General features: G+C 39.2%; 1 protein-coding gene across 2 annotated transcripts; it reads left to right on the top strand.

Moving 5' to 3' along the window:
• The first annotated feature begins 861 nt into the window (after positions 1 to 861).
• cd226 (CD226 molecule) lies at positions 862 to 25,146 on the top strand. Of its 2 annotated transcripts, none has more exons than XM_017696231.2 (6): positions 862 to 991; positions 10,355 to 10,684; positions 16,630 to 16,986; positions 18,745 to 18,841; positions 21,940 to 21,997; positions 24,902 to 25,146. In XM_017696231.2, the coding sequence occupies exons 1-6, from the start codon at positions 928 to 930 to the stop codon at positions 24,920 to 24,922; spliced, it is 927 nt and encodes a 308-aa protein (XP_017551720.2). In that variant the 5' UTR covers positions 862 to 927; the 3' UTR covers positions 24,923 to 25,146. The 2 variants fall into 2 exon arrangements, with proteins under 2 accessions (XP_017551720.2, XP_017551717.2); XM_017696228.2 differs by lacking the exon at positions 24,902 to 25,146 and adding an exon at positions 23,909 to 24,892.
• Positions 25,147 to 27,136: the final 1,990 nt, after the last annotated feature.

The following is a 27,136-nucleotide window of genomic DNA, read 5'->3' as shown; positions in this document are numbered from 1 at the left end:
GTCATTTATGTTTTAATCCCGACTACCACACCATGAGGTCAAGTGTTATTGCTGTCATTTTTCTATAATATTCAAATACAATTATGTAATTATATAAATAATTATAGAATTACATTATGAATTACATTTATGTTGTTATGTTGTCAACAGCTTTGAGTCTGCTTTGATGTCAAAAAATGACAAAAGCATACAAAAAAAGTGGAATGGGGGGTTTATATTTTGCATTTTTCCCACACAGTTTCTCCACTTGTGGGCTAAGAGTCAGAAGTTATAACATTATTTTAGCTGACTGTACGGTTGTATGCAAAGTTTGGGCACTCCTGGTCTAATGAAACGTTTTGTTGATTTTCTGATTGGAAATAAATGAGTGCTTCCTCTAAAGGAGCCCAGTTTCCACTTTCTTGCTGAATCTAACGTACTTGAATGAAATGTGACATACGGAATAGACTTAGAATGTTGCCTGGACACAAAGTTTTGCATGTGGTGTATTTAATATTTTAAGCTATATTTTTCCTATATGTTAAATTCAACAAATACAAAGAAATTGTGCACTAGAGTTTGTACAAGTGTCATTTCTGTGGCTTATTTTTTCACTCTGAGCACATAAATCAAGGGTGCCCACGCGCTTTTCTTTTCTTTGAAAAGCATATACAGAGCAGCTCATCACGAGAACTGCACAAATCAGACTTATTGTTTGTTTTCGGAGCTACGCTACGTTGACATTTCAGTTAGAGTGACTGTAAGAGTAGTTCAGAGGGGGCCTGGCCCCCCGGATTATTTAGAGTCTTTAGTGAGCGTCACGCCTCCTGCTTGAAAGCGTTCTCTCACTGGCTGAGGAACTGTTCTCAAGTTTCTGCAAACAGGAAGTTGTACTGTGTGCCTCTTCAGCCCATCAATGCAGCATTCATTTTCACTCTGCGCAGGAAGATGGAGGCAGTACAAAAGGAATACTGGTACTTCTTGGTACTTGTTTCTCTCGCTTTTCTCAAAGGTATTGTGCTGCTGTTTTTCTTTCATAAAGGACAGAAAAAGATAAATGGCATGTACACTCTTACATTGATCATGTTTGTTGAAAAGTTAGAAAAGAATTACTCTCATGTCATCGCTTTAGGCTCTTCTGACTTCACTGATGGAAAATTTACAGTAAAAGATGCTTCTAAAGCCTGTTAATGGGAGTTTTTCACAAATCTCCCATTATCACTTTTGATCTGAAACGTATCCGAACAAACTTATTTGTACTTGGGGATTTCCACCTAGAATATATGATGTTCCTTTAAACTACTTTCGGTTCCAAATTGTTTTCTCAGTGTTAAACTGACTCTCTGTCTAATACATTTTATCTATATAGCACCTTTAAAAAGTAGTTTACACTGTTTCAAAGGAAGATTAAAACAGGCAAGGTGCAAATAAAATACAGAAGAAAAAAAATTACAAAACTTAGTAACCATGTAAAGGGATAGTTGTGGTTTTAGAATGCTGGGAACTATGAGATTGGAGCCCACCCTCTCCCACCACCATTCCAGTAAACATACATCCAAAAAATGCTTATTGAAATTAGTGTTAGTCTCATCCGACATGTTTCCTACTTCACCTGATCAGTAGTTTTGAGTATTTTTAATAAATCTCTACTTCATCTTCATCATAATAGCGTTCAGCCGGTAATATTATTCTCACACCTTGCCACTAGTGTAATTAGCAAAGGACTAATGTGACTATAGGAATAGGTGTAGGACAGAGGTGTCCAAACTTTTTTCAAAGGGAGCCCAAATGGACCCTTTCAAAATATCTGAGGGCCGGTAATTTTTTTCCAAAATATTATTTTTAAGTTATTTTAAATCTTCCATATTCAAATTATGAAAAGCACAAACAGGTAGAGCAAGTTATATCCATGCTACAAACTACAGACTTTGCTCTGCCTTAGTTTTTGTTGCTATTTTGTACCTGAATATTTATTGTAATGTCCATACTGGGTTTCATAATGTGTTTTAATATTAAATTCATTGCAGTCTCGACATATGAGACATATTTTTTACAGTTGAAAAAGTATTTCATCGCTCTAAAAATAGCTTTTTGTCGCAATCAGCTGTGCTGTTTGTATTTAGTCATTTAAGTGGGTGTGGAGTAACTATGTTAATAGGCAATGTAGAATGCAAATGAAAATGGAAAGCAGTGATTAATAAGTCTATGTTGACCTGTATTTGAAGAAAACAGTACAAAAGACAAGATATGTAATTTTATCTTATCAACTGTTTTGTTTTTTTGTAAATAAATGCTTATTCAGAAGTTGATGCCTGAGACACAGGCAGTTTTTTTTTTTTTTTTTGAAATTCTTTATTTTTATTTTGAGGCAGCAAAAACAGAGAAAGTTACAGAGGAGAACAGGAATAATATTTGTCCATTTGCTGTCCTTTTTTTTGTTTACAAATTAAATATTTTGAACAATTAGGGAGGAAAAAAAAACAAAAAAACTGCATAACACAATATACAGATTATCTACATTACCTAGGACGTGAGTGTAGAGGACAAATGAGATAAAGACATAGTAAACAAAAAACAAGGCCCACATGATCATTAATTCAATACTTCTACAAAGTCCGGCTTTAAGGGCTTTATGTATCTGACCCATTTAACCCACAGATTAATAAATTTACTTTTCTTAAGGCGAATAGCAAAGGTAATTGCTTCCATTATATAGATCTCATTAACAATGTCTATCCAGGCTGAGACTGTGGGAGGCTCGGGAAGCATCCAACATCTTGTAAGTGCTTTTTTACAAGCAGATGTAAAGATGGCAAATAGGTACTTATCTGCAGATCTGGACAGGAAATCACAATTCCCCAAAAATAAGTGAAAAAACTGTAATGGTATTTTATTATTGAGTATAGTGGTTAGAATTCTGTGAATCTCTGCCCAAAATGGTTTTATTTTCGGACATTCCCAAAATACATGCCAGTGATCGGCTTCGCAAGAGCCACACAACCTCCAACACTTAACACCTACTGGGTCAAAATGTGCTTTCTGCTTTGGTGTTATAAAAAAGCGAATAAGGCATTTCCAATTAAACTCACGCCATATATGGGAATTTGTACATTTCCATTGAAACTCACACAAATCCAACCACTCTTCTGTAGACATTGTCATATTACATTCCCTTTCCCATTTTACTTTAATGTAGTCTGTGGAGTGGGTATTTTTCATCAAGAGACCTTTGTAGATCTTGGAAATAGCCCCTTTAACCGAAGTATTTCCATATACACTCAAAATTTGTTTTAATATGGGATCCTTAAGGTCTGTTTTGGGTTTAATATTATGTTCAAAATAGTTGCGTACTTGCAGGTATCTGAAAAAGTCTGAGTTCTCGAGCTGATATTCCTTTTACAAATCTTCAAATTCCCTAAATTTCCCCTTTTCTGTTAGTGAGTAGAATGTTGTTACTCCTTTGGAAATCCAGATTTTAAAAACGGTTATCCAGTAAGTTAGGCCTGAATCCAGGGTCAAAAGCACACCATTGAATTATCTGTATTTTATCATCCAACTGATACTCTCCTTTTACTTTATTCCAGATTTTTAATTGGGTTTTAATCCATGGGTTTTGAATATCTTTTATAAGCTTGTCTAAATGTGTACAAGCCAGAGCTGCATGTACAGGGGGGTCTTTCATGATTGAAAGTTCAATATCTTTCCACCTGGCATAGAATTGTGGGGAACACAGACTAAAAAGGGGCCTAATCTGGGCCGCATAGTAATATCCTTTAAAGTAAGGTAGCCCCATTCCCCCCTCTGCCTTCGACAGCTGCAGTGTTTTAAATCTAACCCTAGGTTTCTTCCCTTGCCAAATAAACCTAGATATAATTTTATCTATTTCTGAAAATTCTTTTAGTGGGATTTCTACAGGGAGCGCTTGAAATAAGAAAAGGTATCGTGGGAGAATGTTCATTTTCACACATTCAATTCTATGACTCAGACTAAGAAAGTTCCACCTATTTATATCTTCTTTAATTTTTTCCAAAAGGGGGTAATAATTTATTTCTTTAAGCCGTGAGACATCATTTGGTAGGTGTATGCCTAGATATTTCAGTGAGCGTTGGTCCCAGTTTACTTGCAATTTCTCTCTCAATAATTTTGGAGGTGAATAATTAAAAGCTTTTGTACATTCAATTTATAACCAGAGTAATTGCCAAATTTTTGTAAAAGAGTCATTAGTTCTAAAAATGTTTTAGAGGGGTCAGTTAAATATATCAAAATGTCATCTGCATACAGAGCCACTCTGTGGTCCTCCCCATTTATACTGATGCCCCTAATATTTTCTGTTTGTCTCAGCCATTGTGCGAGGGGTTCAATATAAAGGGCAAAGAGCAATGGAGAAAAAGGGCATCCCTGTCGCGTTCCTCGCCACAGCGTAATGGTATTCGAGAGGCTGCCATTAATTTTTATTTGTGCTATTGGTTTGTTGTATAGAGTCCGTATGACCCCGATAAAATCTGAGTGCAGACCAAATTGTTCAAGAGCTTTGTGTAGGAAAATCCAACTGACCGAATCGAAGGCTTTTTCTGCATCGAGACTTACCACAAGGGCTGCTATATTATTCTGCTCTATATGGTCTATAATATGCAACGAGCGTCTAATATTATCATGTGTTTGTCTCTGTAAAATGAAGCCAGCCTGATCAGTATGTATAAGCTCTGGCAATATTTTTTCTAATCTCTTAGCAAGGATAGCCGTAAATAACTTATAATCGACATTTAGCACAGAAATAGGCCTGTATGCTCCACAGTCTGAAGGGTCCTTTCCCTCTTTAGGAATAACGGAGATAACCGCTTCATTCCAGGAGGGTGGCATCTTTGAATCTTTTAATACAGTATTACAGGCTCTAAGTAGGCTTGGTAATAGCTCGGTTCGAAATGCTTTATACCAATCTGAGGGGAAGCCATCTGGGCCAGGTGACTTGTTCGCCTTCAACATGGAAATGGTGTCGTTTAGTTCTTTCTCAGTTATTTCGGCTGTCAGGATTTTATTATGTTCCTCAGAGACCTTGGGTAAATTAAGAGAATTAAGAAAGACCTCAATCTGTTGTTCATTCACCAAAGGCGGTTGCGAGTACAAAAATTTGTAATATTTCTCAAATGTGTTTTGTAACTCTTCTGGTTTATATTGTAAAATATTTGAAGCTGGATCCTTTATTTTGTATATGGTGTTATCTGCCCTTTGTTTTTGTAACCTTCTTGCAAGTATTTTTGCTGATCTAGGACCAGATTCATAATATTTTTGTTTTACAAAAGTCATCTTTTTTTCTATTTCCTGGGTATATAATAGGTTAATTTCATTTCTGATTTTCTTTATATTGATCAGCAAATTTGAGCTTGGAGTCCTTTTATGTAGCATTTCAAGATTTTTGAGTTCTTTATTAAGATCAGAAAGTCTTAATTGTTTCATTTTCTTATTATAAGCACACCAAGATATAATTTTCCCATGGATGACTGCTTTTAGGGCGTCCGACACTATTGCTGCGTTGACCTCCCCCTTCCCATTTTCCTCTAGGAACTGTTTTATTTCCTTCTCATCTGAACAACAAACTGTGGGTTATTCAAAGCATTTGTGTTTAGCCTCCACAATGTTCTACGTGGGTTCTCACTAATATGGACTTCACAGGAAACAGATGCATGGTCAGACATATCTATAGAACCAATGTCACAGGAACCTATTTTGGAGCGATCTCTCTTAAACACAAAAAAATAGTCAATCCTAGAATATGTGTTATGGGGGAATGAATAAAAGGTGTAGTCACGTTTTGAGGGATGGAAGTCTCTCCAAAGGTCTAGTATACCCAATTCCTCCATTAAATTGTTAACTTTCCTATGTAATGATGTAAGAGGTAAATTTTTGGATGCATCCAATTTAGGATCAAGACGAAGGTTCCAATCCCCTCCACAGACTACTAGTCCTGTTGCTCCTACCATTAAATCAAACATTTTCCTGTACAGGCCAAAACTACTATCAGGTGGTACATAAATATTACATATTGTCATTATTACATTATTTATCTTTCCAGTAACCGATACATACCGCCCTTCTTTATCAGACATCTCAGATATGTACTCAAAAGGTATTTTTTGTGAGATTAATATAATAACCCCTCTCCTTCGACCAGGTTTGTAAGATGAATAGTAAACCCTTGTGTATCCCATCCTCCTCATTTTTTCATGTTCCGCTAAAGAAAGATGCGTCTCTTGTAAGAGGACAATCTGACCATTTTCCCGTTTCACTTTAGTTAATATTTTACTCGTCTTGACTGGGTTTGAAATGCCTTTCACATTAAGTGATATTATTTTAATGTCCTGTATATTTGTAATATTTTACCCTGGTGGTTGCCCCCGACAACTCTCCCACTAGATCCAGTTTTGTTAAGGTTATGCACAAACAAAATCTCTCCCGAAAAACAAATACTAAACAGAAATAAACCGTGAACAGTGCTAACATTGTCTCCATGAGAACAAAATAGAACATGTGTTTCCAAGGTTGAGGCTCGTATCAAAAGAGCCCTGTGGGTCCTTGTGTAGTCCAGGTCCCGATAGGGAAATATCCCACCTCGTTGCAATGGTGGGGCCCTATACAGTGTCCACGCACTAGCAAGGTTGTATGTTAAAAAAGATATAAGCATGCCACAAATGTGGTTCTCTCGACCTTTAATTAGAATAACTAAAATAAAGTAGGATCCCTTAAATTAAAGTAAACAAAGAAGTTTTAGTGGCTCTATTCAATCACTGCCAAAATGTGTAAAAGGGGAGGGGGTGGGGGATACCACTCTTTCTTCTAGTATAACTTAACATAAGCCTTGTGGCTTGACCATGGAGCATCAATTCTTACTCACAGATAATCTTCTGAATCCCTGAAGCTTTTCCTTGATTCGTGCGTGACTGCTTTTCTGTATGCTGTCACTTGTTGCACTGGGTTCATGGCCGCCGCTCCGCACTCGCTGTCTTCCTGCCTTCTGCCAGGAGGATAAGAGCTGAATCTCCTCATGGTCCGGGGATGCTGCAGATGGTACCACGGTTACAGAAAGTCCACGAGCAGCCATATCTCTTGTCGCCTCTGCTGCATCCTGATAGAGCTGGGTGTCACCGTCGTAAAAGACCCGCATCTTTGCTGGATACGGAGTCTGAAACCTAATGCGTTCACTTTTCAGCTCTTTTTTGGCATCTGCGTATTCATTTCGTTTCTTAAGCACTTCAGTTGGGAAGTCATGGTCAACAAAGAAACGCGTTTCATCACAGTATACTTCTTTTTTCTGCCATGCTTTCCGAAGAATCTCCTCTTTAATACGGTAACTCTCAAACTTTACCACGATAGAATGCGGCTTCCCCTGAGCGCTGTCCTGCCTTCGTGTTAGTGCTCGATGTGCCCGTTCAATCCCCAGGTCGCGGTCGGATGGAAGGTCAAGTGCATTTTTAAATAAGTTGTCCAGAAAAGACACCATATCTGCTCCTTCCTTGTTTTCGGCACCCCGTAAATCCGCAGATTCTCTCTGCGTGCACGGCCCTCTTGATCTATCAGCCTGGCTTCCAGTTTAGTCTGCCGTTGGGCTAGCCTCTTAATTAACATGGATGCCGCTTGTAGCACTGTCTCCGTTTCCTCTATTCTTTCCTCCGCTTCATCCAATCTATCATTCACACCTTGTATTTCTTGTTTAATGTCCGCCAGCTGCACATTATTGTCTCTTCTAAATTCACGAAGTTCGTCAAGGATACGTTGCAGACTGGGCTCAGGTGTGTCACCGCCATGAGGGTTTAGCTCTGGGGAATAGCCTTGGTCACCACGACTCGAATTGGTCCCGTCCACCACCGAACTTGCGGTTTTCCTACTTCTAGTAGCAACTCCCCTTTCCATCTTAACAAATATTCACTGGTGTTAGCAAAAAAGTAAATTTAGGGGGGTATTTTTTAAACACCGTCGAGAGCTCGATAATTAGGCTGCCATCCTCTCGCTAGCGGAACCGGAAACCCTGGGACAGGGGCAGTTTAAGACTAGGAACATTGTGAAAGGTTAAGAAAATACTATAAAAGGTGATGTAATGGTGCTTTGGGGTATAAAAGGAGCATCCAGGAAAGCCCTTGTTCTTTATGACCAGGGATGGGTGCAGCTTGCCATTTTGCCAAAAATGCATCAGCAACAAATCCAGAAGTTTCCTCAGCTAGAGATTGCAAGGATTTTAGGTATGTCATTCTCTACAGTGCATAAAATGTGGTTGGTTCGTGTAGTGGTTAACACCTCTGCCTTCTACGCTGTAGACTAGGGTTCAATCCCCCGCCTGGGTAAACACCCTACACTATACCAATAAGAGTCCTAACACCACCTTCGCCTACTTGTGTAAAAATGATCAAATTGTAAGTCGCTCTGGATAAGAGCCTCAGCCAAAAGCTGTAAATGTAAATAATATCCTCAAGAGGTTCAGGGAATCCAGAGGAATCTCTGTGCATGAAGGAACCACAAGTGAATGCTCTTGCCCTTCGATCCCTTGGATTGTGCCGCTTTATAAACTGGCATGCTTCTATGATGGGAATCAACACATGGGCTCAGGAACACTTTGACACTGTTTCTTGCTGCATCCACAAATGCCAGTTATGACTGCACATTACACAGTGGAAGCCATATGTCAGCAGCGTCCAGAAATGCTGACTCTCTGGACTTGCTTGTCTGACAGATGCATACCAGAAACTTGTGTTGTGGTCTGATGAGTCCACCTTTCAGATTCTTTATAGGTTTAACGGACATTGAGTTGTTTGATTAAAAAAAAAAAGCATTATTAGCAGATTATTTCACAGTAAAGTTGAAAAGCCAGGGTCTGTTGTCGTAAAGGGGAGTTGGGGGGTGGGGGGTATTAGTGGATAACCTGAAAGCACCTGTAACACTAAACTCATTTTGGAGCAACATGCGCTGCTTTTGACACAGATCCTTATTACAGGATGATAGTGCTAAGCTCCTGTCTGCATGTGTTACAACAACATGGCTGTGGAAATAGAGTGAAGATGCTAGACTGGCCTGCCTGTAGTCCAGAACTGTCTCTCATTGAAAATGTGTTGCATTGGGAGATTCAAAATACTACAACAAAGGCCCAGTTGCACAGATCAAGACTTGTGTAACTGAACAATGGCAAAAAGGATGCTTTCAAAACTGGATCAGCTTGTGTCTTCATCTCCCAAACGATTAAAAAGGAAAGGTGATGGAACACAGTGGTTAACATGCTGCTGGAACATCCATCCATCCATCCATTTTCTAAGCTGCTGGAACATGTAGAATGCATAAAACTTGGAATGAGTGTATATTTTCAAAAACAAATTCACAAGGCAGAACATTAGTTATTGTGTTTTTGTACCATTTTCTGTTTAATGCAGGTCAAACAGCATTTACTAATCACTACTTTTTGGATTTGAATAGTGTTTGTAAATGAGCACAGTCTAATCTTGTAAATGAGTGTAAAGAAACTATGGTAATGCTGTAGAGTAACTATTGGAGTAGATGTAGTGTAACCATGGAGATAGGTGTTGTGTAATATTAGAAATGTGTTTAATGTAGCAGTGGAAATAGAGGTAGGGAACCATGGAAGTGGATTCTGAGTAACTATGGAAACAGATGTAATGTAACCAGTGAAATGGGTGTAGCGTAACTATGGAAATGGGCATAAAGCTTCTGCCAAAAAAGGCCACTTCGTTATCCCTTTGATCAGGACCCTCAGAGGACCACCAAAGAGCATGTATTATTTGGGTAACACTGACATGGTGGTGACATGTTAGTGTGTGTTGTGCTAGTATGAGTGAATCACATACAGCAGTGCTGCTGGACTTTTGTCCACTCACTGTCCACTCTATTAGATACACCTACCACATTGGTCCATCTTGGAGATATAAAGACATAGGCACTAGTCATCCTCTCGTCTTGAGTTCAAAATTCCAGCAGCACTGCTGTGTCTGATCCACTTGTATCAGCGCAACACACACTAACACACCACCACCACGTCAGTGTCACTGTAGTGCTGAGATTGATCCATCACCCATATAATACCTGCTCTGTGGTGCTCCTGTGAATTCCTGACCAGTGAAGAGCAGCTTTAAAGGGGGTCAGAGTATGCAAAGAAACAGATGAACTACAGACTGTAATTGCAGAACTACAAAGTGTTTCTATACGGTAGGAGCAGCTGATAAAATGGCTTTAGAAACAAGGAAGTGTACCTAATGAAGTGGCCAGTTGGTAGATATATACTAAAAATGTGTAATTATGTGTCAGATAGAAGATAGCAGTTTGGTATGGTCATGAGGTTAGAAAAGTAACTTCTATTTTTTTAAAAAAACTTGTTTTTCAGTGTCGGAGCAGCTTAGGGCACCTGACAGTACAGTCCGGCTGCAGGAGGGAATGATGCTGGACTGTTTATGCCCCTGGACTGGAAAACTCAGCATGGTCTCCTGGACTAAACAACCTGATCAGAGGCCGCTGGCCATCTACCACCCTGATCTCGGCGTTAATTTCCGTGCACCCTACGAGGGGCGAGTGGAGTTTGTCAAAGCCTCGTCCATGGATGGCAGCATCATCATAACGAATGTGACGGAGGAGGACCTGGGCCTGTATCGCTGCTCTCTGCAGACATTCCCCCAAGGCTCTTGGACCAAAGACACACGGGTGGAAAAAAAGCTGGGTAAATAGAAAATCAGGGCTGTTTGAGAAGAGAGTGTAAAGATACCAGTTTCTGTGGGAGCAGTTTCTACCACTTAGAAAAAGTCAAATAAGTCATATAGTAAATTATAATAATGATAAACTAATGCATAATTAGATGCTCTTTTATAGTTAGTTATAGCTTAGTATCTGAAAAATGAGATTCTCATAATTATGACTTCCTACCTCATAATTACGATTTGGTATTTTATCTCATGATAATTATCTCAAGCAATACTTGTCATAAATCTGATAATTCCATAATGAAACTTTCATTATGAATCATTTCAATTATGAAAAATAACATATCCAAAAAGTTTCTCGTGATTGTGAGCTACTGGGCCAGATTTATAAAACTTGGTGGTAACGACGCAACATTTGTGGCACAGTATATAAGACCTTTTCACTCTGATGGCAATTAGCGAAACAGGGTCTTTTTAACGCTGCAATATTTTCACCTTTGTCCTCGGCAAGAGTCTATCAAAATGTACATGTAAATGTGGGTACACATATTAAAGACTCACACTACAATGGACACAAAAAAGGAAAACTAAAATTCACAGAAGCAGAGCTACAAATTTTACAGGAAGAAATACTGACAAATAATAGGAAACTGGTAAATATGCTGTTAACGTTTAATCAAGAAACGATACTTTAACAGAAAATGTTGTTTATAATAGAAAAAACATTTATTAAAAAGTTTTTAATGTTAAATATTAAATGTTAAAAAGTAATTACATCTTAAAATTCAGCTTTTAATTGTAGGTATAATATTTTAGCAGGTATTTATATTTTATTTTTTATTCTGATTACCTTGGCAATCTGTTTTAGCTTTTACTTTCCATTTTTTCTTGATGTCAGGAATTCAGTTTACACATGTGACAATTATATTTCCAGTATTTCCACATTTAATTCTTGATCTCTGAAATTAGATTCATACAAGAATTAAAATTCCACTATCAAATATTAAATTTCGACTAGTAAAAATTCTGTTTCTGTTTCTGTGGTAAGTAAAAAATAATTCTCTTAAATCTACTGTAGATTGAAAAATAGGATTAAAGCTAAAATTACTTGCAATGAACTCAATTTGAACATGTGATTAGAATCTCGCCATGTCAAATTACTCTTCACTTATTTTAGTTACAAGCTAAACCTACTTTCCACACACAGGTGGAAGATTCACCACAGATGAAATTTTATTCAGGAAGTAAAGGCTGATTTAAGTCAGTGCCAGTTAAATCTGCCAGCCTGAAATCCTGCTCAAGCCTCTTTTTTTCGTCTCATGCACTCCTACAACAGCATTTAGAAGGTTTGGCATGGTGTTCAGTCTAAACAGATCAAATCAGCAAAGCAAGTGAATATGCATAATTTGTGGGAGCAAACATGGAACACTGTAGAAATGATCTTTTATTCCACATAAGCGTCTTGTCGGGATAAATACCATCAGGGTGCTTCAGGCATTATTTTATCTTTATATTATTGGTATTGTCATGAATTACTACTGCCAGGTTAAGGAAGCACATGGCCACGCATTGTGTTTACACCAGTAATCCTCATTTACTGCCAGGCTTTTTGCTCTTAACACCGCGTTATATATGACAGTTTTCTGAATGTGGCCCACTGTATCAGTTATGACTCACTGTCTTATTGCTATCTTCTTATAACTTTCTAAATGGCTTCATTTTTTCAGTTAATGAATACAGGCTTTTATAGAGTGAAGGCAAAGTTGGCAACAGAAATATAAGTACAGTTGGTGGAATAAATATTGGTGGCCTTTGTATTGGTAGGTTTAAAAAAGTATTTTTAATGAGGATTTTTTATTTATTTAGATTAATTGACATCTATTAAAGGATAGATTGTGCTACCACAGACATTTTTTTCATGACATTTTTTAAACATATTCATCAAACGTGCGAATTATTATAAGCTAATTGTATAGGCTTAACTGTAACCTTAACTTGAAGAAATCATTGATTGTTATTATTCCTAATAATTATCATCATCATCTTTGTCCAGCACTTTTTAAGACTTATTTGGTAAGTGATTTATAATCAAAGGAAAGGTTTCATGAATAAAACTAATTTTCCTATTTTTTTTTTTAATTATAGGCTTTCACATAGGATTTAAACATTGTTAAAGCTTTATAATGTACCATTCAATGCCCAGCTCATATGAAACTAAAGCCCTTTTAGAATTAGTTTTTGGAATGTCATGAAAAGCAACACATGCAGTCATATGGAATAAGTTTGAACACGCCTGGTCAGTTTGCATGTTTATTTTTTAAGTTAAAATAAGATAACACATCTTCTACAGCAAACAAACTTAAATGTGGCATTTTTATGCCAAATTCAGTGCACAATTTCTATTTATTTCAGTTTAACATCCATCCATCCGTTATCTTCCGCTTCTCCGGGGTTCGGGTCGCGGGGGCAGCATCCTAAGCAATGAGGCCCAGACCTCCCTTTCCCCAGCCACTTCCACTAGCTCTCCAAGGGGGATTCCTAGGCGCTCCCAGGCCAGCTGGGTGATATAGTCACGCCAGCGTGTCCTGGGTCTTCCCCGGGGTCTCCTCCCAGGTGGACTTGCCTGTGACACCTCCCAAGGGAGGTGTCCAGGAGGCATCCTAACCAGATGCCCGAACCACCTCAGCTGACTCCTCTCGATGTGAAGAAGCAGCGGCTCTACTCCGAGTCCCTCCCGGATGACCGAACTTCTCACCCTATCTCTAAGGGAGAGTCCAGACACCCTGCGGAGGAAACTCATTTCAGCCGCTTGTATTCGCGAACTTATTCTTTCGGTCATTACCCAAAGCTCATGACCATAGGTGAGGGTGGGAACGTAGATCGACCGGTAAATCGAGAGCCTTGCCTTATGGCTCAGCTCTTTCATTACCACAACAGACCGGTAAAGAGCCCGCATCACTGCTGACCCAGCAACAATCCGCCTGTCAATCTCCCGCTCCCTTGTACCATCACTCATGAACAAGACCCCGAGATACTTGAACTCCTCCACTTGAGGCAAGAGCCTATCCCCGACCCAAAGAGGGCTCTCCACCCTTTTCCACCTGAGAACCATGGTCTTGGATTTGGAGGTACTGATTCTCATCCCGGCCGCTTCACACTCGGCTGCAAACCGATCCAGCGAAAGCTGAAGTTCGCGGCCTGATGTCCCCAATAGGACCACATCATCTGCAAACAGCAGCGATGTGACCCTGAGGTCACCAAACTGGACACCGTCCATCCCCTGACTTCGGCTAGAAATTCTATCCATAAAAATTATGAATAGAATCGGTGACAAAGGGCAGCCCTGATGGAGTCCAACTCTCACTGGGAACAAGTCTGACTTACTGCCGGCCATGCGAATCAAACTCCTGCTTTGTTTGTACAGGGCCTGAATGGCTCGTAGCAAAGAGCCATGTACCCTGTACTCCCGAAGCACCTCCCACAGAATACCCCGGGGAACACAGTCGAATGCCTTCTCCAGATCCACAAAGCACATGTGGACTGGTTGGGCAAACTCCCATGAACCCTCCAGAATCCTGGAGAGGGTGAAGAGTTGGTCCAGTGTTCCACGACCAGGACGGAACCCGCACTGCTCCTCCTGGATCCGAAGTTCAACTATAAGCCGGACTCTCTTCTCCAGTAGCCCTGCATAGACCTTACCAGGGAGGCTGAGGAGTGTGATTCCCCTGTAGTTGGAACACACCCTCTGGTCCCCTTTTTTAAAAAGAGGCACCACCACCCCAGTCTGCCAATCCAGTGGCACCGCCCCCGATGTCCAAGCAATGTTGAAAAGGCGTGTCAGCCAAGACAGCCCCACAACATCCAGAGCGTTGATGAACTCATCCACCCCTGGAGCCTTGCCACCAAGGAGCTTCTTAACTACCTTAGCGACTTCGGCCTCAGTAATGGACAAGCCTATTCCCATGTCCCCAGACTCTGCCTCCTCACTGGAGAACATGTCGGTGGGATTGAGAAGGTCCTCAAAGTATTCCTTTCACCGCCCAATGACGTCTTCAGTCGAAGTCAGCAGCACATCATCTCCACTATATACAGTGCTAGTGGCACACTGCTTTCCCCTTCTGAGTCGCCTGACGGTTTGCCAGAATCTTTTCGGAGCCGACTTAGTCACTTTCCAAGGCCTCACCAAACTCCTCCCATACACAGATTTTTGCCTTGGCGACGACTGAAGCCGCAGATCGCTTGGCCTGTCGATACCTGCCAGCTGCCTCTGGTGTCCCACAGGCCAACCATGCCCGGTAGGACTCCTTCTTCAGCTTGACGGCATCAGGATTACCGCCCCGACAGGCACCAACTACCTTGCGACCACAGCTACAGTCAGCCGCTTCAACAATGGAGGAGCGGAACATGGCCCATTCTGAGTCAATGTCCCCCACCTCCCCCGATATCTGGTCAAAGTTCTGACGGAGGTGTGAGTTGAAGATCAATCTGACAGGTTCTTCTGCCAGACGTTCCCAGCAAACCCTCACTATACGTTTAGGTTTGCCTGGTCTGACCGGCATCTTCCCCCACCACCTGATCCAATTCACCACCAGGTGGTGATCAGTTGACAGCTCAGCTCCTCTCTTTACCCGAGTGTCCAAAACACATGGCCGCAAGTCCGATGACACGACTACAAAGTCAATCATTGAACTGCGGCCTAGGGTGTCCTGGTGCCATGTGCATGGGCAACTCCAGAAAAGAATGAAGTCCAGCCCCTCTCAAGGAGATTGGACCCAGAGCCCAAGCTGTGTCTTGAGGTGAGCCCGACTATACCTAGCCGGTATCTCTCAACCTCGCGCACCAACTCCGGCTCCTTCCCCACCGATGAGGTACTGTTCCAAGTTCCAAAAGCCAGTTTCAGCAACCGAGGATCAGAACATCAAGGCCCACCCATTGGTGGTGGGCCGATGGGAGGGGGGACTCATGTAACTCCTTCGGGCTGGGCCCGGCCGGGCACCATGAGTAAATGCCCGACCACCAGACGCTCGCTGGCGAGCCCCTCCCCCAGGCCTGGCTCCAGGTTGGGGCCCCAGTAACCCTGTTCCGGGCAGGGTACACAAATCCTGTTCTTGTCTTTTCATAGGGGTTATTATGGATCACACTTTGTCTGACCTGTCACCTAGGACCAGTTTGCCATGGGAGACCCTACCAGGAGCTTTTGCTCCAGACAACATAGCTCTTAGGATCATTCAAGCATGCAAACCCCTCCACCACGATAAGGTGGTGATCCATGGAGAGGCAGTTTAACATAGTGGAAAAAAAATTTAAATGTGCCGTACCATTTGCACAGGCCATATTTTATGTTTTATTTTTTGCTAATATTAAATTCAGCAAATAAACAGTAATTGTGCATGACAGTGTGCAGTAGTGGGTTCTTTACAGAGGAAGTGTTAACTTATTTTCACTTAGAAGCTCAACACAATGTGGAACTTAACTGTGGCCCCCTAAACTTTTGCATACAACTGCATCTTCTCATTCAGCCTGCAGCAGTTTAGCCCTGTGCATTCATGCTGAGGTTATAAGGAGTGTTTCAGTTCAGGCTTGGCTTGAATGAGGCAGCCAATTAGAACAGAACTGATTTACATACATTAGTCTTAAAAGCACCATAGCAAAAACATAAGACAAGTTTTATTGTAAAGGGAGGTTGGAAAATGGTCTTGTAAAAAAAAAAAAATTATAACTGGGGTGTTTTCTTTTGGGGGGGGGGGGGGGGGGGGGTGATTAAAAAATAACTACAAAGGAAAATGTAAGATTACAGATATGCAAGAAACTTGGCAAGAAAGTTAAGAAAATGTCTTAAGAGACATGACAATCTAATGAAATATATACACAGAGGATGATAACATTTGGTTGAAAAACCAGACTGAGACCTAATTATGTGGAATATTATTACAGTAATTATGTTGTTTCTCTGTATCCTCTGCAGTGATCTCCACCTCTTCCTCCGCCCATCCTGACACCAAACTCGTTGTTTCAGAGAGTGAAAACGTGACTATCAGGTGTGAAACTCACGCTGGAGCTGTGAGTGAGGTCAGTGTAGAGAAGCTGTGGTCAGGGCAGGAGGGCAGCACTGTGCTGGCAGTGTGCAAAGCGCTGGCAGACAGTGTAGAGGTCATTGAGTTTGGAGACAGGATCGGGGTGAACTGCACTGATGATTTAGAGATGAGTGTGCACCTGAACGACGTGATGGAGAAGGACGGAGGGCTTTATCGCTGTAACTTCAGCATGGACACTGGCACCCAGGACACCAGCCTGATCATGGTGACCATCATACCCAGTCGAGGTTGGAACTCTTTTCAGCTTAGAATAACATTCCTCACTCCTTAAATTCTAGGCTTATTCTCTGGTAACTACAAACTTCCAGAAAGGTTTGCGATATATGAAAGCAGAAAGCTTCGATTTGTGAATCGACTTTGAGCTCAAACAAAAAAACAGTACAGATGTGACGTTTCATATTTTACTTCATAAGCTTCGTCTTTTTTGTAATTATGCGGTAATTGTGAAACTGATGCCATTCCAAAAAGTTGGGAGAGAGGAAATTTAAGGCCTTTGTCCTTTGTGAGCAGGTTTTTTCAAAAGATACACCATCCATGATGAATAATCCAACATTTTAAGTTCAGCATTCTCAATGAGTGATGGCAAATATTTTAGGTATTTAACCTTCTACAGTGCATAATATCATTAAAAACTTAAAGTTAAAGGCAAGGCTGAAAAATTAAAGGCAAGGCTGAAAACCACTACTGAAAAGAATGAGTATTTCAACAGACCATTATTAAAAACATTGTTTGGAGTAATATCAACAAATGCAAGTAAAGACTATTATGCATAGTGGAAGCCATATCATAAACACCACCGTATTCTCTGGGCTCAAGCTCATCTAAAATAAACTGGAAACTGTGGAAACATGAATTGTGGTCCACCTCTGTTCTCCAGGCCAAAGAAGTAAGAAGCCAGGCTGGTTGTTACTGGCATAAAGTTCAAAAGCCAGGACCTGTATGGGGGTATTAGATTATTAATTGTTGTTAACAAGAAAGTTGTAAACATAGCTTTCAACTTTTTTGGAACATTTTGCGAGAATCGAATCCGGTGCTGGAGTGAAAATAGAAATAGTCTTTTGGTAAAAGTGCTCTATTAATATATTTTATTTGAATTAAAGAACAAATGTATTTGCTTTTAGATGCACACAAGTATCGAAAAAAAAAAAAAAGTATTGCGAGATAATCTCCCAATCCAATATTTCTTCTCTGGTGTCTTCAGCTTAGGTCAAATTTCACTCCTCATCCAAACTGCTGGGGTATTATGTACCTAAAAACACCCCATACAATGTTAATGCATTTTCTTCAGCTCTAAAAGCTTGTCACAGTTGCCCGTGCCTAGTTACACTAGCTAAGCTACGACTGGATATTCTGTATTTAGGGGAGGGGTTTAGTGAAAGGTATGCTATGACTAATTTACTTTTTTGGTGAAAGTGTGTCATATTTTTTGTATGTTATGGTGTGAAATGCAGTGGATTGTAAGTAAATCGCCTCAAAAAAAAAGTACAGATTCAAAACTTTCAGGTTTCATCCACCTTTGGATCAAAATAGTTTCCATATGAGCTTTTAATTATCATTTTGAAACAGGAAAAGTACTTATTTAGACAAATCCTGCTCTTAATAGTGACTTTGATGAACATCGTGTTGAAAGTGTCAGTACAGAGCTGATTTATGATAAACTAAATATTTATAGGGATTCTTTTCTTATTACTTCATTGAAAAAAAGACAATGAAAATAAAACAATATTTAGTGAAACTGAAAAGAAGACAAAGGTTTGATGTGCAGTGCATATATCATAATTTTATTGGTAATGACTGCGAAGATGATGAGGTGGTTCTTTGTGTAATTGCTGGCTGGTTCTTGTATTTATATACCTGTTCAAACATGAGAGGATAACATAACTTTCAGTTATTTCAGCTGTTAAACCTCTTTGATAATGTGACATTGCTGAGTGCAGATAAATTACAGTATTCTGGTTTAACATTGATCATGTCCTTTATTTTAGAAAATCTTCACAACATGATGTACATATACATCGGAGGAGGAGTAGCAGGTGCATTCGTACTGATGAGCGGAGTTCTCTTTCTGACGTGGTTGAGCAGGTGCGCTCTTTATACTACTAACACGTGTTTGCTTGTTTATCGCTTTACTAGCATTAAGGAAGTCCCAATTTTTGTGGTTCATATTTTTCATGATGGACTAAATTACAGTGAAATGACTTAATCTCTGATAGTGGTATTGATTTCAGTCCACTGTAGGGCTGCTTAATATATTTTGTTAATTGTTGTGATATTGACCTCTATACTGACATTACAAGTTATAACACAATCACCAGGTGTAGCAGTGTAATCACAGTTACTAATATTTTATATATATATAATGCAATCTTAGTACATTGCTTTTCAAGATGTAATAACTTAAACTGTGATGTGTTTTAAGCAGAAGAGTGTCTAAAGTTTCATAATAGTGTTGCACTCCCTGAAACAAAACCTTGTATCTCTAAAAGAACTTTTCAGAGGAAGGAAACAACCTTCTCAGTGTTCAGTGTAGGTTTTAAAAATGTGTGCCTAATTCAGTGGTTGAGATATAAACAGTCTTTCAGAATGGTTTGATGTGAAATGGTTCATTGTAGAGAAACTTGCTGACCCAGGTTTGTTTACAGTGGTGGTGATAGGAACCAGGGTTTGTTATGTCTACGACACAAATATAGTCATTTTATTTACTATCCGAAACCACCAGTGCACCTACACGTGTCTTCTGAGTTTTGATGGTTGATGGTAAAATAGTGAAAAACCTTTTTTCTTTTGGAGCGATTTTGCTTCACAACAGCCTACACGTATACATTTTAGGTCAAAACTTAAACCATTCTCTCAGATATCAGTGTATTCATGTCCATTTCATGTAATAACTTCCTGTGAGGGAGGTTTTAGAGGTGGCTGTCTGGTTCCTGTCACCACCACTGTAAACAATTCTGACTTGGTCAGTTTCTCTAGAATGAGGCATTTCACACCAAACCACTCTAAATGACTGTTTATATCTTAGTTACTTTTGAAACAATTTCTGCTGTTTAGCTTATAGTGTTTCAATCTAAACTGCACAAGTTACTATTGAGTAAAATAAGAACAGGTATTAATGACTTGTCATTACACCTATTGTAATATTGGTAAGCTTTAGTTTTAAGGTTATCTATAGTGCCCTACACAAATATTTGCACCCCTGGTAAACATAAACAAAACATGTTAAAAAATCTTTAATGCTGATCCCTTTGATCTTTCATTCAAAATATGTGTGTACCACAATTATTGACATTAAATACTTAGTGCAGCCTCCTTTTGCAAACACAACGTCTCTGAGTCTTCTAAAAAGCTTAATGAGACTGGAGAACACATAACAAATATTTGAGACCCTCCATACAGAACCTCTCCAGATCCTTCAGATTTGGAAGAAAAATAGCCCAACAGTATCACAGATCGACCACCATACTTCACAGTGGGGATGAAGCACTTTACTGCATGGCTGTCTTTATGTCCATGCCAAACACACCTCGTGTTTGTTGACAGAAACCTCGATGTTGATCTCATCTGTCCATAAAACATGGTTCAGAGGTCTAGTAACATTAGGTAAACTGTAGATGCTTGAGGTTGTTAGTCCTTGACAGCAAAGTCCTCCTTCTGGTGACCATACCACCCCCCACCCCCACCCCAAACAGCTTGTGATTATACAGGTGGTGTTTGATTGTGGTTTGGGAGAAACCCTGAGACCCAGTTTCTGCAACTCCCCAGACTATGATACTTGGAGATTCTTTATGCACTCATATCATCCTCCTCACCAGCAGACTCTTAACATCACCAGTTATTTTAAACTTTTTAACCATTGTCCTCATAGTGGAAATGGGCGTTCTCGACTGTTTAGCTGTTTTCTTGTAGCTGTTTCCTAATTTGTGCAGCTCAACAACCTTTTGTCTCACACCATTGCTGTTTTCTCTGGTCTTTTATATAACAATGAATTCAGCCTGTGTTTCAGCTCATATATGTATACTGAAACAGAATGTCATGGCTAACTATTGAAGTGTTCATAATCACTCAAGCGAGCTTTTAAACAAAAAATCTGAATGCAAATATAGTTCACTTAGATTTCACTCTTAAGAATTTCTAGGGGTCCCAACAATTGTGGCTTTAGATTTAAGATTTAGGAAATATATTTACTTAATGACAAGATTGTTTTTTTTCCTTAAATAAAGTTTAATTCTGTGCTGATATTTTCAATAAAAGATCAAAAGCATAGATAATTAAGAATATTTTTACAGCTCATTATGCTTGTGATTTCCAGGGGTGCCAATATATGTGGAGGGCACTGTATATAATGACTTCATAGATGTACTTCACAGGTATATTCTTTGAATAAGGTGTTAATAAAGCAAAAAAGTAGAAAAGGTAAAAAAAAAAAAAGTACTTTGGATTATGATAGATATTATGGTGCATTATTTTAATCGTACTTTCATACTTTAACTATTTTTTATACTTTAACATACATAGTGTTGATATATTCAATTACATTTACAGCATTTAGTAGACGCTGATCTAGAGCGACTTACAAGAAGTGCTTTGTCTATCTAGAGAAAGTATCTTTGCTAGTTACCAATAGCTTAGAGAGAAAGCTGGTCCTGAGCTCAGATACTGCTAGAAACAAAAAGTCACGCCTTTGGCTAACCTGAAACTAGTAATTACAGTTAAGCACTTGGTTCTACAGGACAGCCTTGTAACTAAGCAAGAGAAAGTCTCGACTGAGAGCCTACCTTTACCAGCAGAAAGACAATATTCACTTAGAAGACAAGCACACTGCTATTAACTAGGCCTTTGCCTTATTAAGTTCCATTACTTGTGAATGACACTTCATAACAGTGTTCAGTGTTAATTTAAGGCTCCTTATGTCCACATAATATCATTGACTTCAGAAAAGATGTTGTCATCTTGCAATTACTGACATAAGCTGTTCATACATATTCCAACATTGCTTTATGAATATGTTATTCAATGCTTATGCATGTGTTATGAAGTCATATGGAATTAGCTTTCAAATAAAGTGTTACCCTAATGTTTTGTATCTTGCTGTATTGAGATTTTTGACTGTGTTCTGTTCTATTTGTGGTGTCCTGTAATATCTCTGGTTTACAATGATCTCCAACTCTAACCTGTTTCAGGAGGAGAAAGAGGAGGAGAGAGGAGTACAGGATCCAGCTGCACCCCGCCAAGAAACGAGTAAATACACTAAATCAGTTCAGCTCCACCAAGCATAACGTTAAACACTGCTTACTTAATTAGCGCTGTGCCACTGTACAAAGGACACCACCGTTTTCAATGGGGTCTGCATCGCAGCATCTATATATACACAGGACGTGTTTTTGAGTTTATGTTCTGATAATCTTAAAGACATTTTAATCCGACAGCATGTAATTAAACACTTAAAACCTGTTACCTAGACAAATATAAGTAATAAAGTTAGTAGTGAACTGTTTTAATTGTGAAGAATGTCCTGTTGGAAAAGCATCCCAGGTAGCTCCTTAAGAAGCTGCTTAAGAGAATGGCAAGAGTGTGAATCAAAAAAAGACCTTTTGTTGGCTCACTGTATAATTCCATACAGTACTGTTGATATGCCAGAGATGCTTGCAGTCAAAACAGTTATTAAGAATTGTTCTTCATCTTTCAAGAGATATTTGTGAGATTAGATCCACTTGCATAAGGAAGGGGGATAGAAATTTCCAAAATTAGAGATCAAAAAATAAATACAAGCTATGGAGAAAATGGCACTCCTAACAACCCTGGTAGACCACCGATACTGTCCCCATCAAATAAACAGCGCTTAAAGCTTTCGTCTTTAAGAGAGAGAAAATCCAGCTCAACTCTTACTTCAGATCTGTGAAAATCCACAGGTGATTCTGTCCATCCTTCCATCCTTTGAGACAAGACTCACAACTCAAAGCTGTGAGTCAGAAATAGGGGTGGGTGACATGGCAAAAATATATTGTCTCCAAACTTAAAGACGTGTTAATGATACAAAATATGGATCACAGTATGTTGATGTATTGCCACCAAAAACTGTAATGTACAATGATTTTTATACCACCTTTCACTTCCAAATAAGCAAGACTCTACTCTCTTTTCAATGAAACACACAGTTGTTCAGTGTTCTTTAGGTAGACTATATTCACAGTGTACTCAGTAACCCAGATTGTGTATCATGAGAATAAATTTTATCATGATAAGAGTAATGATGCCCACGACTAGTCCAAAAGCATGAGTCATGGTTAGGAAGCCCTTACTGAGAAAAAAATAGACAACGAAACTGCTGGTGGTCTCTGAATAATTGACTGATCAGTCAATTATTGAGTCCAGACTCAATAATAACCAGTCAATTATTGAGTCCTCAGCATCACTGAGTGTGTTTGGGATTACTTGATTTTTGTGAGAAGCAGAAAATGCAAAACCATCTTCTAAGACAGAACATTGAATATGTGGAAAAATACCTGCTGACTTCTTTGAAAAACTGAAAGCAGGTATGGACACACTGTGTAGAGCGGAAACACTAAATACTGTTTTCCTGTTAAATTTATGTTTTCCGTTTTTTTTCCTGACGCTGAATAACTCTTGCTTAGCGGCTGTTTTAACTGGAAATTAAATAGATGAAGGCTGGTCTTTGCCTTTTGCACAATTCTGTATGTGTTATTACGTAGTTTTGATGCCTTCACTCTTTCTCTAATATATGTAAAATAGCAAAAATCAGGAAAACCTTCTATCAGTAGGTGTATCCAAACCTTTGACTGGTCCTGTAGATGACTGGAGGTGTATGCAGTGTATCCTTGGGAGAATGTCTCGAAGACTTTCGAAGACTAACTCTCTTATCATGAATCGGAGAGCAGAGAAAATGCCATTTTTACACACGCTGACATTTCTATCAGGGTTCAGATAATGAAGCTAATGTTGAAAAATGGCAAAATGTCCTTTTAACAGTGAGCACAGATGCCCTTCCATTGACAGCTAATGGTAGCACTCAAGTTCTAACAAATGACGCCCATCACTGCAGTCCTGGATGCCACCACATTTGTTTGCAGACGCTGCTGACATTTTCATTTCTGACAAACATAACCTCATCTTTTTTGTGTTTCCTTATAGCAGCATAATTCTTATGAGCACGGAGCAGTGTATGACAGAATGAAAAAGGAGACAAAGCACCAGAGAAAGAATAGTCCAGTGTACGTCAACCTGCAGACTGTACGAGCGTATAAGAAAAGACAACGATGACGCCTCTGACGCCTGAGCTCTGTTGAAATGTTTCCATTGACTTTCTAGCTGCTGGCAATGTTTGACCCGGGTGGCATAGAAAGTGCAAGCCTGGGTGCTGTTACTGACTAAGTCTAGCACATACTAATGTGTGAAAGTGGAGAAGAGTGAAAATATGCAGTGCTCTGGGCTCTAATGACATCAACAGCATCATTAGCATTATCACTACTGCTGGATTAACTCTTGTCCAGCCCATTTTTTGCTTTTGTAACATCAGAATCAGATATTTATGTATTATACTGAGTAGAAATAGACATTTTCTTTCCTGTTTTTCCATGACATCCATGTACCGCTCACAATCATGTTTTTTCATAGTAACTGTTGCAAGTAAGACAGTCTAGTTTTACAGAAACGATGGTCCGTATTACAGAAACATACTAACTCTGAGATCATATCTTCAGTTAGGACTGATTTTCTCTCATTAGGTTGAATGAATAACTCACTCTAAATGTAGGTATTGTGATATAAACTGAGTCTGTTCTACAGTTTCTCATTAGGTTGAATGAATAACTCACTCTAAATGTAGGTATTGTGATATAAACTGAGTCTGTTCTACAGTTTCTCATTAGGTTGAATGAATAACTCACTCTAAATGTAGGTATTGTGATATAAACTGAGTTCTACAGCTTGTCTAACCTCACAACAGTAGCTATGAAAACACATTTGTGGGCGGAGTATTTAGGTCATTTGCATAAACTAGAAGAAGCAAAGGCTGCACAATTTTAGGTTCTGCTTTAGCTTGATCAACACTAGATTCTGGAGTGGACTGATGAGTTCAGAATCACTGCAGTTTGTTTTGCTGCTGTGCTTGCTTTCTGAAAACAGAAGTGGAGAAACATGGACTGAAGGCGCGATGGCCACAGTGACGAGAGGACACATCCGTGACAGTATCACCGGCTTTCAGGGTCTTTGGTGTGAGATAAATAGTGGTAACGTTTTTTAGAGTGTAAATCTCAAGGAAAGTGTAAGTGACTTTAAATTATAACTGTAACGTACGATAGAGAACGCTATGGTACAAGATGAACAAGCTTTGACTCATTTCAAAATAAAAGTCATTTTGTTACCTCAAAGCAGTGCTGCATTAATTACAGTCAAATGAACTCTTATTGCCATCATTTAAACGGCCAACATCATGGAAAACTCCTGATTTTTTAAATAAAAGAGATATATGTAAACACAGACAAAGTTTCAAAATGTACCATTCACTCCCTCGGTCCATACAGTTAGCTGCGAAAAACAGCTCATTTTGAAAGAAATGTTTTTGTGATATCACAAAAACCAACACACTCCACAAAATCCACTTTGTACAGCAGTTCAGGCCCACCCATTCATCCTGAAGCTCTATGTGTTTCAGACAAGACTGCTTTTTGAATAATACACAATACACACACGCACACCCACACACGCACACACATTTTCTAAGCTGCTTCTCCCTCGGTGTCCCGTGGAGGTGGGGGGGTTATGGGGTGCTGAGGCCTATCCCAGCGGTCATTGGGCGGAAGGCAGGATAAACCCTGGACAGGTCGCCAGTCCATCGCAGGGCAGATACACAATACAGCACAGCTCATTTACATATACAGTTGTGTGCGGAAGCACTCTAAGTCAAATGAGATTTTGTTGATTTTCTAAGTGAATATAAGTTCATTTATCCTCTACAGACAACATACTTTGCACATTTTAATGCACAATTACAGTTTATTTGAAAAAAATAAAACAAAGCATGGCCTGTGAAAAGGTTATGGAACAAAAAAAAATTATAAAAAATTTATTAGCAAAAAAAAACAAAAACAGATTGTGCACTCAAATGCAATACATTCTCTGTAGAGGATGCATTAACTTCTAACTTAGTTTAGAAAATCAACAAAACATGGAATTTGACCAGGGAGTGTTCAAACTTTGAATGCACAGTAACAAATGCAGCCTGTTTAACTCTAAAGGATAAAAAGAGGTTAGAAAATGGTCACGGGAAAATAAATGATGACTGTTTTTGATTCATAACACAAATGTCTTAGGTGGATGATTAGTTGGGGACCGTTTAGTGACCGTTTAGCCTTTCAGACTTGTGAGAACTGCGAGATGATTCATACAAATGATTCATTACTTGATGCTTGATTAGAAGGCAAATATTAAGACAGACATGTGAAGATGTGCTAAATCAATGCTGACAGCTTATTGTATATAATATACATTGTTTTTATTTCTCTGTAAAAGTTGACATATGTACACAGGACAGGATTCCACTCTAATGTGTACAAGAAGAACAAGATGAGGAGAAGAAACAAAACAAATAAACAAAAGCAGGATTTCATAAAGCAGGGTTTCTCGGGTAGACTGACAGGCCTAAGATCAAGCTTGTCCAATATGAGAACAGCTAAGGAACATTCCTTTTGAACAATCCTCAACTTTTGGATTAAGTCATCTAGCTTACTGACAAATCCTGCTTGGTGAAATACCCCCTACAGTCATGGCACATCTATAGAAATCAAACCAGTGTAAACAAACAAAAATGTCATCATATAACAACTAATATCTGAACAAGAAAGACAGGTTTGTAAGCAGTTTATGGCCTGTTGACGCAGTATAAACGTAAACAGTTACCTCATATGACATTGTCAAGCTGCTGTTCACACATCTCTGATTGTCTTCTGCGTGTTTGGGTTACTGGATATTTGATAAGATTGAGCCTCGTTCACTAGAATCTTCCCGGTTTTTCTAAAATTTGTTCTCGAGTAAGGTCCTAAGAAGAAGTCTACGTCAGATTTGTGACATGTTCTTAAACCGCAGAACTGTTCACACCTTTGTGCTCTTCAGTGAGCATAGTTTCTTTCTTACTAAGAAAAAATGCCAATTAAGGAAACATTGGTGAATGTCACCTTAGTACAAACTGTGTAAGTGGGTTTTAAGAAGAAACTGAACCTAATAATGAATGAGGTGCAATGCTGACCAAGATACTCTAAAGAACAGCATAGTGTATCTCAGTGCAGTGTATCTTCTACAGCATAGTAGAAGATATACTGCACAGCAAAAGAGTGGACTCTTAATAAACGTGATCAAAAAAAT

The sequence above is a fragment of the Pygocentrus nattereri genome, chromosome 24 (genome assembly GCF_015220715.1).
Source record: "Pygocentrus nattereri isolate fPygNat1 chromosome 24, fPygNat1.pri, whole genome shotgun sequence".
NCBI classification, from domain to species: domain Eukaryota; kingdom Metazoa; phylum Chordata; class Actinopteri; order Characiformes; family Serrasalmidae; genus Pygocentrus; species Pygocentrus nattereri.
This window is presented reverse-complemented; position numbering and strand designations above follow the sequence as displayed.